The 15499-nt window shown below is 37.9% G+C and overlaps 1 protein-coding gene and 2 long non-coding RNA genes across 4 annotated transcripts in view; 2 read left to right on the top strand and 1 right to left on the bottom strand.

Moving 5' to 3' along the window:
• The window catches only part of stxbp1a (syntaxin binding protein 1a), a 37037-nt gene that overhangs the window by 2280 nt on the left and 19258 nt on the right, over positions 1-15499 (top strand). For both annotated transcript variants that reach the window (XM_073871379.1, XM_073871378.1), the window contains exons 2-3: positions 13700-13749; positions 14098-14179. In XM_073871379.1, the coding sequence (XP_073727480.1) occupies positions 13700-13749; positions 14098-14179 (132 nt within the window). The remainder of the gene's footprint in view (positions 1-13699; positions 13750-14097; positions 14180-15499) is intronic.
• LOC129454279 (uncharacterized) lies at positions 7838-9959 on the top strand. Its single transcript, XR_012371184.1, has 5 exons — positions 7838-8381; positions 8924-9017; positions 9115-9246; positions 9336-9436; positions 9546-9959. It is a non-coding gene; the product is annotated as an uncharacterized lncRNA (long non-coding RNA).
• Positions 9501-11041, bottom strand: LOC141366125 (uncharacterized). Its single transcript, XR_012371183.1, has 3 exons — positions 10624-11041; positions 10055-10191; positions 9501-9731 (listed from the first exon to the last, which is right to left on the bottom strand). It is a non-coding gene; the product is annotated as an uncharacterized lncRNA (long non-coding RNA).

Here is a 15499-nt window from a genome sequence, read left to right as displayed (position 1 = left end):
AAAATTTCTGACATTAAACATAAAAATTTGAATTAAACGAAACTTATTAAAATATACAATGTAGTGCTGTTGGTTCATAGCCTTATTTTTCTGAGGTTTAATTACACAGAATTCATGATAAATTAATGCATTTTATAAAATGACATAAAACTGGGCCCCCCCCGGCACCATCTGAAGGCCCCCAGTTTGAGAACCACTGACCTAATCAACCAAAACGTTGCATTATCATTATTTACTTTTGAACAAAGTCTTATTTCATGCAAAGTGCAATACATTTGCATGTTTATTTTCTCTGTTGAAAGTGTTTGATGCTGTTATGTTTTAAGCCGGCGCATGTTTTCAATTGATTCCAATGGAAACTCCGTGTTTTTCGAATAAGCCGCAGCTAGCGTTTTTTTTTCACGCTGAAAACCTGCGCTCTGCGGTTTTTCCGTGCTCGGCACTGAGCATCGAGAGTTGAAAGAGATTCAACTTTGGGTGAAAAGCTCCGCTCGTCAATGTCAGTTCTCACACGGCCATCCAATCACAGTGGAGGAGGGGCGGGATATTACCACAGCAACCAACCGGCTTACAGCTCAAGTATCAGAGCTACCAAAGCGCTTGGCTGGAAAACAGCTGGCATTCGGTGTCCTCAAAGCATTTTCAGCCGCGTTTAAAAGTTTTGGTGTGTCCAGCCCCTTAAACTTAAAGCCTACTTGATTACCATTTTGTTGGGGCGATTGGGGACAGCTGGGGCTTGGAACTCTTCCCTACCAAAAATGATGTGCTGAAATCACAATTTAACGTCATATTCCTGACCAAAAATTAAATCTATAACATAACTTTTGTTTGTTAACTTCAAATTTCACTAAAAACACATGTTGTTCTGTGGACTGCAAGACAGGGCGTAACAGGATGGGACGTAATCTGAAGAAGGGGTGTAACTTGACATTGTCCAAATCACATAGAACCAGATGTGATTTGGACGATCCAAATCACATAGAACCAGATGTGATTTGGACATCAAGGCAGGCAAGTGGCTCATGCAACTCAATAATCAGTCTTTATCTACTGATGATTGGTTTTTTTAACTGGAAGGCGGGACTTTTATAGCCAGAGCAGCCATATTGAGTAGTGATGGGCAGTCTGGCTCTTTCCATTGATTCGGCTCTTTCGGCTCAAGCTCCGGCTCTACATTTTAGTGATGGCAGTCTGGCTCTTTTCATAGATTCGGCTCTTCTGGCTCGGCTCCCTTAGAAGAGACGGCTCTTACGGTCCCACCCCTGCCTGCGTCTGAAGATTCGTCTCTGCTCGTTCGCTACAAGAATCAGCTCTTAGAACGGCTCGTTCGCGAACGACCCATCACTAATATTGAGCATTGCATTGTCCTCTGTTCAAAGTAATAGGAGTGCTCAGTCGTGTTACATCCAATATCAGAATTGCTTACAGCAAAACATTTCATTAAATTGTCAAAATATGATTTCATTTTTATGATAAATCATTCTGACTCCCACCCAGCATAATTTACCAAAACAGCGCGTCACAAATGTCTTTAGTTGAGTCTACTGATGTCCCTCAATGACTTCTAGAAGGAAAGAGATGGTATTCATAACACTCACTCAGATACACCTTCACAGACACAACACCTGGTACATGACGACGATAATTTTTCTCAACAGCATTCAAGGGCATAACAACAGCAGTTGAGCTGATGCAAGATTTCTAAATCACAGACATAGTGTAAATTTGTGCATGCATGGCAAGTGAAGAGAGGACAGTCAGTGTGCCTCAAGGCAAACTGTAAGCGTGTAAGTCATGCTTGACTTAAAGTGAGGACATTTATAACTCCTTTATTGGAGGAGAGACAGCCCTGTCACTTTAATGCCAATGTATAGAGGATTATTTAACTGTGGTCCTGTATTAGGCTACTGATCAAGGTTTCCCTTTTAAAGGGGACATATCATGAAAATCTGACTTTTTCCATGTTTAAGTGCTACAATTGGGTTCCCGATGCTTCTATCAACCTATAAAATGTGTAAATGAACAACCCAGTAACTTAGTTTTGGTAAACCATTCTCTGCAAGCATGTGAAAAAATAGGTCATTGAAATTTGGCTCCCTTTGTGATGTCAGAAGGAGATAATACCGCCCCTTAATCTGCTCATTTGCATTTTAAAGGACACAACCAAAAACGGCACATTTTGTTCAGACTTACATAGTGGCAATTTTAACATGCTATAATTATCTATACGATATTTGAGCTAATACTTCACATACGTACTCTGGGGACACCAAAGATTTATTTGACATCTCAAAAAAGAAATGTCCCCTTTAACTTCCAATCCACCAGAGAAGCAAACCTCCTTTATTTTGTGTATAAAGAACACCAGGAACTTGAAATAGCACATAATGATGATCAATTCTGGCGTCAGATTCTTTCCTGTCTGTTGGCTGGCGGTGCTGTCCAAGCCATGATACGAATGGATGAGAGAAAGTGTGAAAGAAGGGTCAAATGATGGTTAGAGTAGAATTGAAACAAGAATCAATGTGAACAGGTTTTTACTGATTTTCTGATGAAATGTTAACGATGCTCGTATACAATCCTAACAGACCCATAGAGTATGTTGGGGGTGTTTGCAAGGCACTTGTGATGACAAAGCAATAAAACAGAAGGACAGGATTATATTAAACATGCTTCTGTAATATTCTAGTTGACAGTCACTCATGTTCTTATACGTATGACCAGCTCTGTCTTGGAAAGCCATAAAACTGCATTAAAGACATAAATCAACCTGTGTAGTGGCGTACAAATGCATAGCTTGTTCCAGGTCTATAATGCACCACGGTCTTACAGTTCCTTCAATGGTAGATAATCGCAAAAGAAACACACATACTAATAAAATATATACTTTGTAATGCATTGCGTGTCTCTTTGGATAAAAAGCGTCTGCCAGATCCATAAATGTAAATGCCTCAGCTTTGTGCAAGGATGCAAAGTTTTTAATCTCTGCATGAATTATACATTTATATTTAGATCACCTATGACCCTGTTAATAGCTAGATCAGATTTGGTTTGCTCTTTTCTTTGGATGTCGCCGTCATTAAAGAGTAACTAAACCCTAAACCAAAATTTTTTAGTTAATGATCTGTAAGAATGGGGCTTTAATAGTGCTGTTCATTGATTTGAGTAACTTTTTTACATTTGGATATGAAATGTTTCAATGCTACAATATATGGTGTAAAAACGTGAGTGCTGCCCTCTTCAGGTTGAACGGTGGCTACTGCAGTTGAATTTTCCTATTGGATGTTGCGGTACCGCGTGACGTAAGCAGGTTCAAGCTCACCACGCCCCCTTGTTACGATCTCACCATACCGTTGGTACGAGCTCCGTTCGTCCCCTCTATCTCTGTTGGGTTTCTGCCCACTTTTTTTTAAAGTTAATGTTCAAGAAAGATGATGCTTATTTCTAGCTCCCTGCCATCTCTGTGGGGAATATATTACCCAAAATAACTCTCACACAGCCTGGGACTATAAGAATCCAATGAAAACAGTCCAAATTGAGCTCTGAGGACATATAAATCAAATTTTAGGATAAAAAAGAAGTCCCTGTTGTGCAGCCACTGTGACAGACATGCACAGAGCTTAAGCGAACAACTGCAGTATAGACGGTTTCAGCAGTAACAACATAAACAAGTGGCTTTCGTGGTCAACACACGTAACATCCGGTAAATTCTGCTAAGAATAAATAACAACAAAGTCCTTTTAAAGTAGTTTATTTATATAACAAGCAAAATAAAAAAACACATAGATTACCTACAAAACAAAACATTTGTTATTTTCGACGAGGCAGCAACTAATCAGACCATTAAACAAACAAACCGAAAGTAATGTTCGGACCAGACGCTTATCGTGTCACCGCATGTGCGTCCGATGAAACAGTCTATATACTACAATATGAAATTAACAAAATTATTAAAGTTTGCACATAAAATATGGAAATTCACAGAAGATAAAAAACACTCAGATGAAGCTGTTAAATGTTTACATGTAGTATAAGAAAATGTAAAAAAATGTATGCCTTGTAATGCACTGTAAGGGGCTCAACCTCGTTATTTTAAATGTAGGCGCACGGTATGCGCGCTCATAATGGAAGTGACGCGCGCGCTGTGCGACGCGCTCGTTTTTTCCATGCGCCCGCATTGAGTTAAAACATTTCTACTTTCTAGAATTGCACAAGCGCATCGCAGATCATGTGACAAGAACCAACCACCGGTCGCGTTTTCCGCGCAGATTTAGGCTACGTTTACATGGAAACGATCTGAAAAGAAACCGCAAAAGTGGTGTTGCGTTATCACTTTTTATTCCGTATTTATACGAGCATTTTGAGGAGGAAATCTGCGTGCATATGGTGACGCAAAAGTGTGTGATATTCGATGTAGTATGCACTCAAGGCGGCTAGGTGGCAATGTGAAGCACTGACACGCAACAACACCAAGTCCATGTGCCTGCGTACAACCTTCTTCCTGGTTCTCCCAGGTCTCGTCCAAAGCCGTCTGGTTTGCCTCTGACAAATTGGCGCATCAACAGTTTCACTGAGGTAATTAATGCGCCTTCTCTGATCAGTAATACTTGCTGTGAATAATTCGTACAACTGCTGGAAAGACTTTCACTTTTTTTTTGCGTTTTTAAGCCCCCAAAACGCCGTCGGCGTGTAAACGAAAGCCGCATCCGATAAAATATTTTTACGTTTTCACTCTCGAGCGTTCTCGTGTAAACACGCGAAATGTAAACCGCCCCTGAAGTATGGTATGGAAAAAGCATTTGCCAAATGCATAATTGTATATACAGAGAGTGGATTTTTGCCATATGCAGTAAACATTCATTCCACCAATATATGAACAACCGAAAATTGAATTATTTTTGTTATTTCATTAGTAATGACTAAATAGCGCAATCAAAACAGACTTTAAAGTGAAGTGTGTCATTTATCAACCAATGGCATCACCTTATCAAATGGCAAAAAGATGCTTTGGACATCCAACACATCTGCCACTGGTCAGCTAATCTGATCATTCCTAAATTTATGCAGGATAGTCAAGATATTAAAACAAAGTTTTATAGAGCCATACACTCTAAAAATGCTGTGTTATTTTTAATCCAGCTTTGGGTAAAAAAGGGTCAAGCCCAGTTTAGGTTTATATTTGACGCAACAATGGGTTTTAACAACCCAACATTTTGGGTTGAAACAACCCAGCATACATGGGTTCATCCCTTTTTGACCCAATGCAAAAAATTAAAATAACCCAGTGTAGTAATTATGATTCATAGCAAAGTCAACCTACCTGTACAGTATGAATGGCTTACTAGCTTAGTAGTTTCTGCATGATAACATCTGATTTTTGGTTGCCGTGGAGGATGAGGGACATAGACAAACGCATCATCATTCCTCTTTCAAAAATACTTGGCTGTCATTGGATGGGTCTGCTCGGCGAGTCAAAGAAGTGTTGTGTAGTGACTCAGCAGCAGCTGTAACTCTATACCAGCAGGACAGCACGGTGTATGCGTGTATGTGTGGGTTGGTGCTCTGTCCTTGGACTCAATGACGTTGGTTGGGATTCAGCAGAACGGCTGTCAGAAACAAAAACAAAAACGTAACATCACACAAGCTAAAGTGCGTCATGAATGAATATCAGCATCGGCCACAGGCATTAGACTGCAGACAGTCATACTGATATATGGCCGTAACTTCATGATTGACAGGTTTATACAACAATTTAATGGAAATAATTTTAAAGGGTATCCCAGAAAGCCTAACGCGTTGAATTGCAGAGGCAGAATGTGTATAAAAAAAAAAAATTAGCATTAAGATTTAGCAAAGCTGTGTTTGCCTTACTGATGAAATCCTGATGAAAACTCTATAACTCATTTTAAAACAGGTTTGTTTCAACTTAAAAATATCAAATCTTTTTTTATAAACTAAATCACATTTTTTATAAAAAAGTAAAGTTTATGTCAGTGCAATAATTTGAATAATCAACTTTTATAGTGGGGATTAGGATAGGGACGCACCGAATGTTTCAGCAACTAAAAGTATTTGGCTGAAAATAGCAAAACAAAAGGATTTTTCGGCTGAATAAGTTAAAAGTCAGAAAATATTTACAGAACAATAACGTTTTTGATGAAAAAAAAATCAAAAAGCAACCCCCTATAGGGTAAGAGGCACGCTTTATAAATGCAGAAAAAATGTCGGACTTAGCAGTGTGATGCTTTTCTTTTGCTATTTTCAGCCAAATTGTTGCAGTTGCCGTACTTGCGGTGCTTCTCCAGTCCCCCAAATTTTGACAGTGATACATATTAACCAAAATAAGAAAAACAGCTGACTGTCTCTTTAAGTTTAATGGCTGTTAAAATCCTGAATGTAAAAGTGGGTCATGAAATGAGAGTGCCCTGCGGGATCCTTGGACTAGAGAGGGTTAAATCTACAGCAGTGAGTGGTTATACAAATCATATACACATCTTTACGAATGCTACTGTATGTGTGATTACAACAGCAAAACATACCCAAGTTTACCCAAATGTCAAACTACAGTTTCTACTTAATTTTAGTGAGCAGATTTGGATCATTAATCTGGGGGCTGTGGGGCAGAAAGAGTCATCGCCCTTGTTGTAGATAAATGCTTTAATTCTGAGGTTTGGTGCATTTGTATTTACACTGAAGCAAATCACTTTATTAGAAGAGAAAATGGTATCTTCGCATCCTATTGACTTCTGCTCTGGTGACACTTATTTTACACCCCCTTTCAACTCTTAAGAGTTTGACTCCATGGTAACGGCTATTACTTTTGTACACGTTATAATTTAGGGAAAAGCCCATTCAGGCCTCTAGCATTACATTTGCATTTGGCAGACGCTTTTATCCGAAGCAACTTACATTCATTTCATATGCATATCTTGGATATCAAACCCATGATCTTAGAATTGCTAACCACACCAGTTACCAGTTAAGCTAGGAAGGCAAAAACATTTACCACACATATAACACATAAAATGGACCATTTAATAAAATACATTAATAATTAATTATATTATTACCATAAACAGTAAATATATATGAAGAGTTTCGTTGCAAAACGAGATAAATTCATTTTTTTTTACATTTTTGTCAAAACATGTTTATTATTATGTTATCATGTTATTATTTTGTTTTATGGTGCTACTTAGCTGTATTTTTTAAGCCATGAAGGTTTAAATCAAAACAAACCAACTGCAGTTGCATTGAAATTAATTGGAATGCACAACCAAAAAACGAGATTTCTGAACAATTAATATATATATATATATATATTACCCTATATGAAATAAAACAGAGGTTTGTTTCTTAGGCTGTACAGTATAATATAATTCTTCTAATAAAGCGTCTTGGTTTGTCTTGAATTCAACTCTTCTATATTAGGTCTTTGTATATTTTTCTTGCAAAAAAATGTCAAATAAGATGCTATAATTCAGCAAGGATGTAAAATCCATACATTGAATGGTCACTGTATAAGATTTTACAAGATGCTGCAGATTTTTTTAATGCATGGTGATTAGCGGTTTAGCTTTAAGAGATGCTGCAGAAGCCTTACCTAAGGCTGTTTTTGACATTCATCGTGCCCTTCTGTAGCAGTATTTGTACAGTAAAACTTTTTTTTACCTCAGTCCCAGAAACTGGGCTTGGGCAAAAGTGAACCGGGGCTAATGGGGGAAGTGCTGATCTCACATGACTGATATAAAAGCCCCTTGAGACATCTAGGTTTGGGTTGGGGGAGTGAAAGGGTCCAGTGCAAACCTCTTAAAGAGCACCTATTATGAGATACACGTTTTTAAACATCCTTTTATGTGTAAGTGTGTATTAGTACATGCTAACGATATTCAAAAAGTACATACCTCAAAGAAAACGATGACGCGAGTTATCGTCTCTAACGTTCGAGGACTACAAAAAACACTCGGATTGTAGGCAACAGTTTACTTCCTGGGATTAGTGACGTAGAGAAGACCAACATTATCATAGTTCAGCCCTCTCTGCTTCGCTTGGGTACGCCCTCAAAGACGGGGGTGGAGAGCGCTGAGTCAGAAGAGAGCTAAAATGGCGGAGGTTGTGAGTCCCTGCTTTGACTCTGTTTGCAAACTCTTGTTTCATCATTTAAGCGATTAAATCTCTCGAGTAGACGCTGTCTCTTTAGATGCAAGGGCAAAATAGCACTTTATGGACTTACACAGAGGACATCATGTTTAATACGGTTCCGGAAAAATCCAGTCAGAAGTTGTTCACGGAGTTTTCACAATAACTGCTTCTCATGAACCGAAGCTGCGCGACGTCTCCTCCTGAAAGTTGGATTACCGTGCACTTCTGGATCACAGGCTGTAAGTATTCATGTTTATTATTTGCCTTTACTGTAAGTTACGTTACCGGTAACCGGAGCTTAACATTATGTGCTTGTAGAGCTCAGATATAGATCTATATGTAACTTAGAGCTAAGCTTGCAAGCTAATTGTTTTGTGTTGTAATAATGTATTTCATAAACATATTTCGTACCATATTTACACACGTGTATGTTGAATTATGCAGACTATCGTTTTTATCGATGTTTATTTAGACATGTTTACAAACTTGCTAAGCTGTTCCAGCTAAACTGTTACCGGTAAAGTTTGTTCTCATGATAAAACTCAAGAAACTCAAAGTACAGATGATTTGTTTAACGTTATATGTATTTTACTGTTGTTTTTACTTGAAGCTTTCTTAGATTTTGAAACGAAGTAAACACGTAATGTGTGTTGCTAATGTTGGGCCATGTAATACATTAACGTTTTAATGAATAGTCTAACGATTTATAATCGTTGTACTCTATTGTTATAATATGTCTTTTTGACTAAATACATGTTTGTTTTATTTGTGTATATCCTAGATTCGCAGCTGGACACATCCTTCTACACTGTATGCAAACATGCAACATCATTACACACAGTACAAGGAGTCAGACTGACATATGAGGAGCAAAGGTGTGTAACACATATGATATATTTAGCTAGTGAAACCACTACCAGTCTTAAATGTATAACTGATGATGACAAAGTTTTTTTCTCTGCATAATCATAGGAACCCAGGCAGTAGCATCGTTTCACAATGTTTCAATCACCATCATCAGTGGATGCCTTTGCCGTCCGTAGCCTGAGATTTCAGATTTGCAGCAAAAAATGTGACTTCCCCATTTATTGGAATGCTGTGCAGGTATTTAAGTATTTTAGTAACTGTCTTAAAATAAAGTACGGTAGTGTTTACTTTTAAAATAAATGTATTGCTTATTTATATTTTTACAGGTTATACCTTACAGCCGTCCATTACAACGTCACCAAGCCGTAACAAAAGCAGGAGAGGGAAAGTACAAGGCTATGTTCCCAAAACACACAAGTGACATACTGTAGCAGTAATGTTTTATTTCAAATACATTCATAATTAAAAACTTACTGTATGAAGCAGGGAAATAAATGATCAAAACAAAATATTTATTGACTGCAATATTTGTACAGTTATGTGGATGATGTGATCAGGCTTGTGTTTGATGAGGTATTTGAAGATAAGCTGAAGGAAACCCCGATTCCAATGGACCTGGCATCACAGTTTGAGAGACCTTCAAAGGAGGACGTGATTGCATGCCATCTTCAGTGCAGGGGTCGTCGGAAGCCAACATTCCGATCAGGAAGCTCCAAGCATATCTGGAGAACAACACACAACAGGATGATAACCCTAAAGTGTCGTCTTAAATAGCACCAGCTGACAAAGCTTTGATATGCCATTTATCTGAATAGATAGCTGTAAGAAGTGAATTGAACAATTTTTGAGAGAAGAGCACAATATGGTTACTAAAGTATGTTTATTTGTATATTGTTTAACATTTAAATATATATTTGTAATAAATAAAAAAAACTTTTGACTGACTACTATATTTTCTTTAAAGTTACATCTTTTGTTCTTTTGGGTACTTTGTTACTATAATAATACTTTAGTGTTATGGGTTTAAAAATGTAATAAAACTTACTCTAGTCCTGAACCTCAAAGGCTTATAGTCGGTACAATAAATGTTCTGTGTGTAGGGATTTAGACAATTTGTGCAAAACCTGGATGATGAATCACGCAGGTAAGAGGCCCTGGAACCTGTTGCATTCTCCTTAAAACCTAATAAGTAAAAACATATCACTTATAAGTAAGCTCTTTCATAATAAAGTTTACCATAGTAAAATAATGTAGAACTAACATTCATTGCAATGAATACTTTTTTTGTGCTACATTTGGTGTTTCCATATAGTTTGCACAATAAAATAGTATGTAAGCAGTCTTATAATAAAGTTTACTATAGTAAAATAATGTAGAAATTACCAAGTGAAATCGTTTAATAATCATTTCAACAAATACTTTCTATGTGCTACATTTGGTGTGTCCATATAGTTTGCACAGTAATATAGTATGTAAGCAGTCTTATAATACATTTTACTATAGTAAAATAATGTAGAAATTACCAAGTGAAATCGTTTAATAATCATTTCAACAAATACTTTCTATGTGCTACATTTGGTGTTTCCATATAGTTATGTAGTACGTTATAATTACCTTTTGGATGTTTTTGCAACACATTTTCGTCTTCGTTTAGCATTCTGGCAGAGCTAAGGACACCTAAAAAAGTTAAATCCAATCGCATTCATTGACGGAGATCGTTTATATCGTAACGGCCTTCTGAACTCTCTGGATCGAGCTCGAAGTGGTAAGGCAGTACAGACACCATCGTTTATAGAGAAATATAACGCTTGTTTACGTTGCCTCTGAGGCCGTGACTCTCAGTCAGAACCGTGTGTCAACCCACACGTAGTCGGGGGCGTAACCTTTCAAACACACGACGAACCCAGCTGACCAATAACAGTTGAGTAGTCATCTGACCAATCCGATTACACTAGACATTTTGGGAGGCGGAGACAGGAACTAAACCGAGCGTTTTTCAGACAGTGGGAAATCTGTGAGGTATGTAAGCAATTTATAAGACTCACAGTGCATTAGTTCAAGTTTTAATAACATGTATGTACTATGGGATATTGCAATAACGTGCTAACGTGCCAATTTATTAGCATAATTGGGGCTCTTTAAAAGCGTTTCTGCATTGTCATTTGGTGGGTTGTCACTGATACCAAATGTATACATGTATGTATACCTAAATGGTACATATTACGACCTTTTTAAAGGGTACTGCCCCCGTGACAGCTTTTGTACCTGAGAATGTATAGGCCTACATTACAATATAGTAAAGGTAACAATTCACAAGCCTTTTTTAAGATGTCAAATAAATCTTTGGTGTCTCCAGAGTACATATGTGAAGTTTTAGCTCAAAATATCATATAGATAATTTATTATAGCAAGTTAAAATTGCCACTGTGGTGTAAGCAAAAATGTGCAGTTTTTGGGTGTGTCCTTTAAAATGCAAATGAGCTGATCTCTGCACTAAATGGCAGTGCTGTGGTTGGATAGTGCAGATTAAAGGAATAGTCTACTCATTTTCAATATTAAAATATGTTATTACCTTAACTAAGAATTGTTGATACATCCCTCTATCATCTGTGTGTGTGCACGTAAGCGCCGGAGCGCGCTGCGACGCTTCGATAGCATTTAGCTTAGCCCCATTCATTCAATTGTACCATTTAGAGATAAAGTTAGAAGTAACCAAACACATCAACGTTTTTCCTATTTAAGACGAGTAGTTATACGAGCAAGTTTGGTGGTACAAAATAAAACGTAGCGCTTTTCTAAGCGAATTTAAAAGAGAAACTATATTTTATGGCGTAATAGCACTTTTGGGAGTACTTCGACTCGGCGCAGTAAAGGGCGATTTATAGTCGTGCGTAGGTTCTACGCCGTAGCTACTATCCGTAGCCTGTGCGTAGCTCTGCGTAGCCTGACGCGCACCTCGCAAAATTTTTAACAGCGCGTCAGTTCTACGCGGACCGCAAGCGCTGTGATTGGTCCACCAGAACCTCTCCCGTCAGGTAAAAAAAACTGCGTCATAGGTATTTCCGTTTCAGACGGTGAAAACAAAGATGAGCCAAGTTGAGGAGTGATTTAACTCAAACTGCAACATAAGTCGCTGTTTATTTACTTCCATCATTGCTGGTCTTCTCAAATCATACACAACAAGTTGCTGTTTCTTCTTCGGTTGTGGGTTAACTTGCCAAGCTGCTTCTTCTCCGACGGTCGCACTGCTACTGTGGTTACACGCGTGGATACTGCCTACCAGCGGTTTCCGCGTGTGTTTGCACGTCGACGCGGAGGACGACGCAAAAGTATAAATGAAAACCGACGCGGAACCTACGCCGTCGCTGCTACGCCGTAGGACCTACGCATGACTATAACGAGCCCTTAACACCCTCCCTCTCCCATTATGAGAGGGAGAAGGGGAGCGGACTTTTCAGGCGAGTCGAAGTACTCCCAAAAGTGCTATTACGCCATAAAATATAGTTCCTCTTTTAAATCCACTTAGAAAAGCGCTACGTTTTATTTTGTACCACCAAACTTGCTCGTATAACTACTCGTCTTAAATAGGAAAAACGTTGATGTGTTTGGTCACTTCTTACTTTATCTCTAAATGGTAACATTGAATGAATGGGAATATAATCAAAGTAAATCTTCTTTCAGCTTTTAAACGGTTTGCTAATCTCTTCACTAAAACATACAGTTTGTTTAAACACACATACTGTAATCCATCTGGGGCTTAACTCTACTACTGCACCTGCACCAAAACCACTAGATCACCCTGAGTACATTTATACCAACACTATAACCAGATGGCCAGCATTGCGATCTTGCTAATATTGGCCTTAACATACAAACATGGTAGCCTCCGCCCAATCCCTGCATGATGGGATTACTTACATTCGACTAAATCACAGAGAGAGAGAGAGAGAGAGAGAGAGAGAGAGAGAGAGAGAGAGAGAGAGAGAGAGAGAGAGACCATAGAGCAGATATGATAGTTTTACAAGAAGATTCAATTTTCACTTCCTGGGCTGCTTCAATATGCACTATGGTACAGACATGATACTCCAAAGTTCTTCAAAGAATACTGTAGTATTACTATAAAAAGATAATCCATTTTACCATGATGACTAGTGAGCAGGTGTGTTTTTGTATGTGAGCCATAGTGAGATAATAGAGGGAGTGACAGAGGGCATAACATTGTCATCATCACTAATGCCTTCATGCCTTTTAATATTTGCGGATGCTCGTTTATCTCCCACACATCAGTTACGTATTAACACAATTCAATTAATGCATTTGGCAGACAATTAAAGTATATTACATACACATTTCATCAGATAATGTGTTTCCTAGGCTGGGAGTCAAATCCATGACCTTGGCATTGAGCCCTTCAACACCATTCGGTTCCAGTTGAGCTACAGGAACCCTCATCATTAAACATCATTTGTGAACATACAAGCTGTTTTGTTGCCACATACTACATATGCTGCCCTTAATTGCCAAATAATTTTAGGATCTATGATGAATTTAGAGCTGTTATAAGAGATGTTAGAGCTGTTGCTTATGTTGTGAATACTGACATATGGTGAACAATTTATGGTGTATTTTACTATTTGGAGACAGGAGACGAAAAAGATTTGCTACTAACTAGATTTATTCTCCTCTGCAGAGATTATGAATGATGTCATCAAGAAGGTAAAGAAGAAGGGAGAATGGAAGGTAAGGGGAACTCATTTACCTCATCGCCATAGTAACTGCATCATCCTTATGGTACGGTACTACAGTCTTAAAGTTTAATGAATCCCGAACCACAGATTAAGTCTTAACAATTTAATCTTTACTTGTTAAGCTTGTTTGACATTTTATATTATTAAAAAATACTAAATGTAGTAACATGAGATGGCCTATAAGATGCTTATGAGTTAAACTGGCCTTACTGCTTAGAATTGTGTTTCTTGATCCTTTCTCTCTCTCTCTCTCTCTCTCTCTCTCTCTCTCTCTCTCTCTCTCTCTCTCTCTCTCTCTCTCTCTCTCTCTCTCTTAATTTGATCTCTTCTCTCTCTGTAGGCTCTTATAGTGGACCAGCTTAGCATGAGGATGCTATCATCCTGCTGCAAAATGACTGATATCATGACAGAGGGTATCACCAGTAAGTGACACCAGTAATTTGCCATATATTTGCCAAAGATGACAAAACATCATGTGCACAATCATTCCCTTAATCTGCCTGAATGGGTCAGTTTGGTAAAAACAGACGATCTGCATATGTTGAGTAATGTTATATTTACAACAAGTTTGTTTTGTTAAAGGGATACTCCACTGTTTTTGAAAATATGCTCCTTTTCCATCTCGCCTAGAGTTAAACATTTGATTTTTACCGTTTTGAAATCCATTTAGCTGATCTCCGGGTCTGGTGCTACCATTTTTAGCATGCTATTGAAGTTACCAAGGGGACTATTTTCGGGCAGTGCTTAATATTTTTGCGCCTCCTGCAGCCATGTTACAGCAGCAAAGTCCTTGATTATTACGCCAGAATGAGAGTATAATTCCTTGCCATATCTGCCTAGAAAATTGCAACTTTTAATTTTCTGTCGGTCTTAGTACACGATGTAACTACAGAGGGGTCAAGTTTTAAATATTTTTCCTATCAAAACTCTTTGGTTATTTTTAGCGTGATGCTAATGGTCTAATCAGATTCAATGGATTATGCTAAGCTATGCTAAAAGTGGTACACCCAGACCCGGAGATCTGCTGAATGGATTCCAAAACGGTAAAAATGTAATGCTTAACTCTAAGGGTGCTCTAAAATGAGCATATTTTAAAATAAGTGGAGTGTCCCTTTAACATTAATTAATGCTTTAGCTAACATGAACTAGCAACGCACAATACTTCTACATCATTTAATCTTAATGCATGTTAATTTTAGCATTTACTAATACATTTTAAAAATTAAAAGTTGTAATTGTTAACATCAGTTAAAGCACAATGAACTTAAAATAAACATAAAAAAATTACCATTACTATAACTATATTGTACTATACTGTGTTAGCTAATGCATTTACTAATGTTAAAGGCGGCGTGCACAATCTCTGAAAGCCAATGTTGACATTTGAAATCACCTAAACAAACACGCCCCTACCCCAATAGAATCTGGACCTTCTTTTGATAGACCCGCCCCACACATACGCAATCCAGGCAACGATGTCGGTTAGTAGAAATGCCTCTTACTGCTGATTGGCTACAAGTGTGTTGTGGTACTCAGCCCGACTCCCTTTACAAAAGCATTTCTCAAAAATCCTGCACCCCGCCTTTAACAAGTACAACCTTATTGTAAAGCATTTTTAGACAAAAACTACAAACTAAATGTGCTTTAATAGTACATTATGCATTATAGTATGATATATATGATAATAGTACATTAAGCAATGTAAAAATGAGTAAAACATTAGTTTGCTCATATAAACACAA

Source organism: Misgurnus anguillicaudatus, chromosome 9, assembly GCF_027580225.2.
Source record: "Misgurnus anguillicaudatus chromosome 9, ASM2758022v2, whole genome shotgun sequence".
Lineage (NCBI taxonomy): Eukaryota > Metazoa > Chordata > Actinopteri > Cypriniformes > Cobitidae > Misgurnus > Misgurnus anguillicaudatus.
The sequence above is the reverse complement of the archived record's forward strand: the minus strand, read 5'-3'. Positions and strand labels throughout refer to the sequence as shown.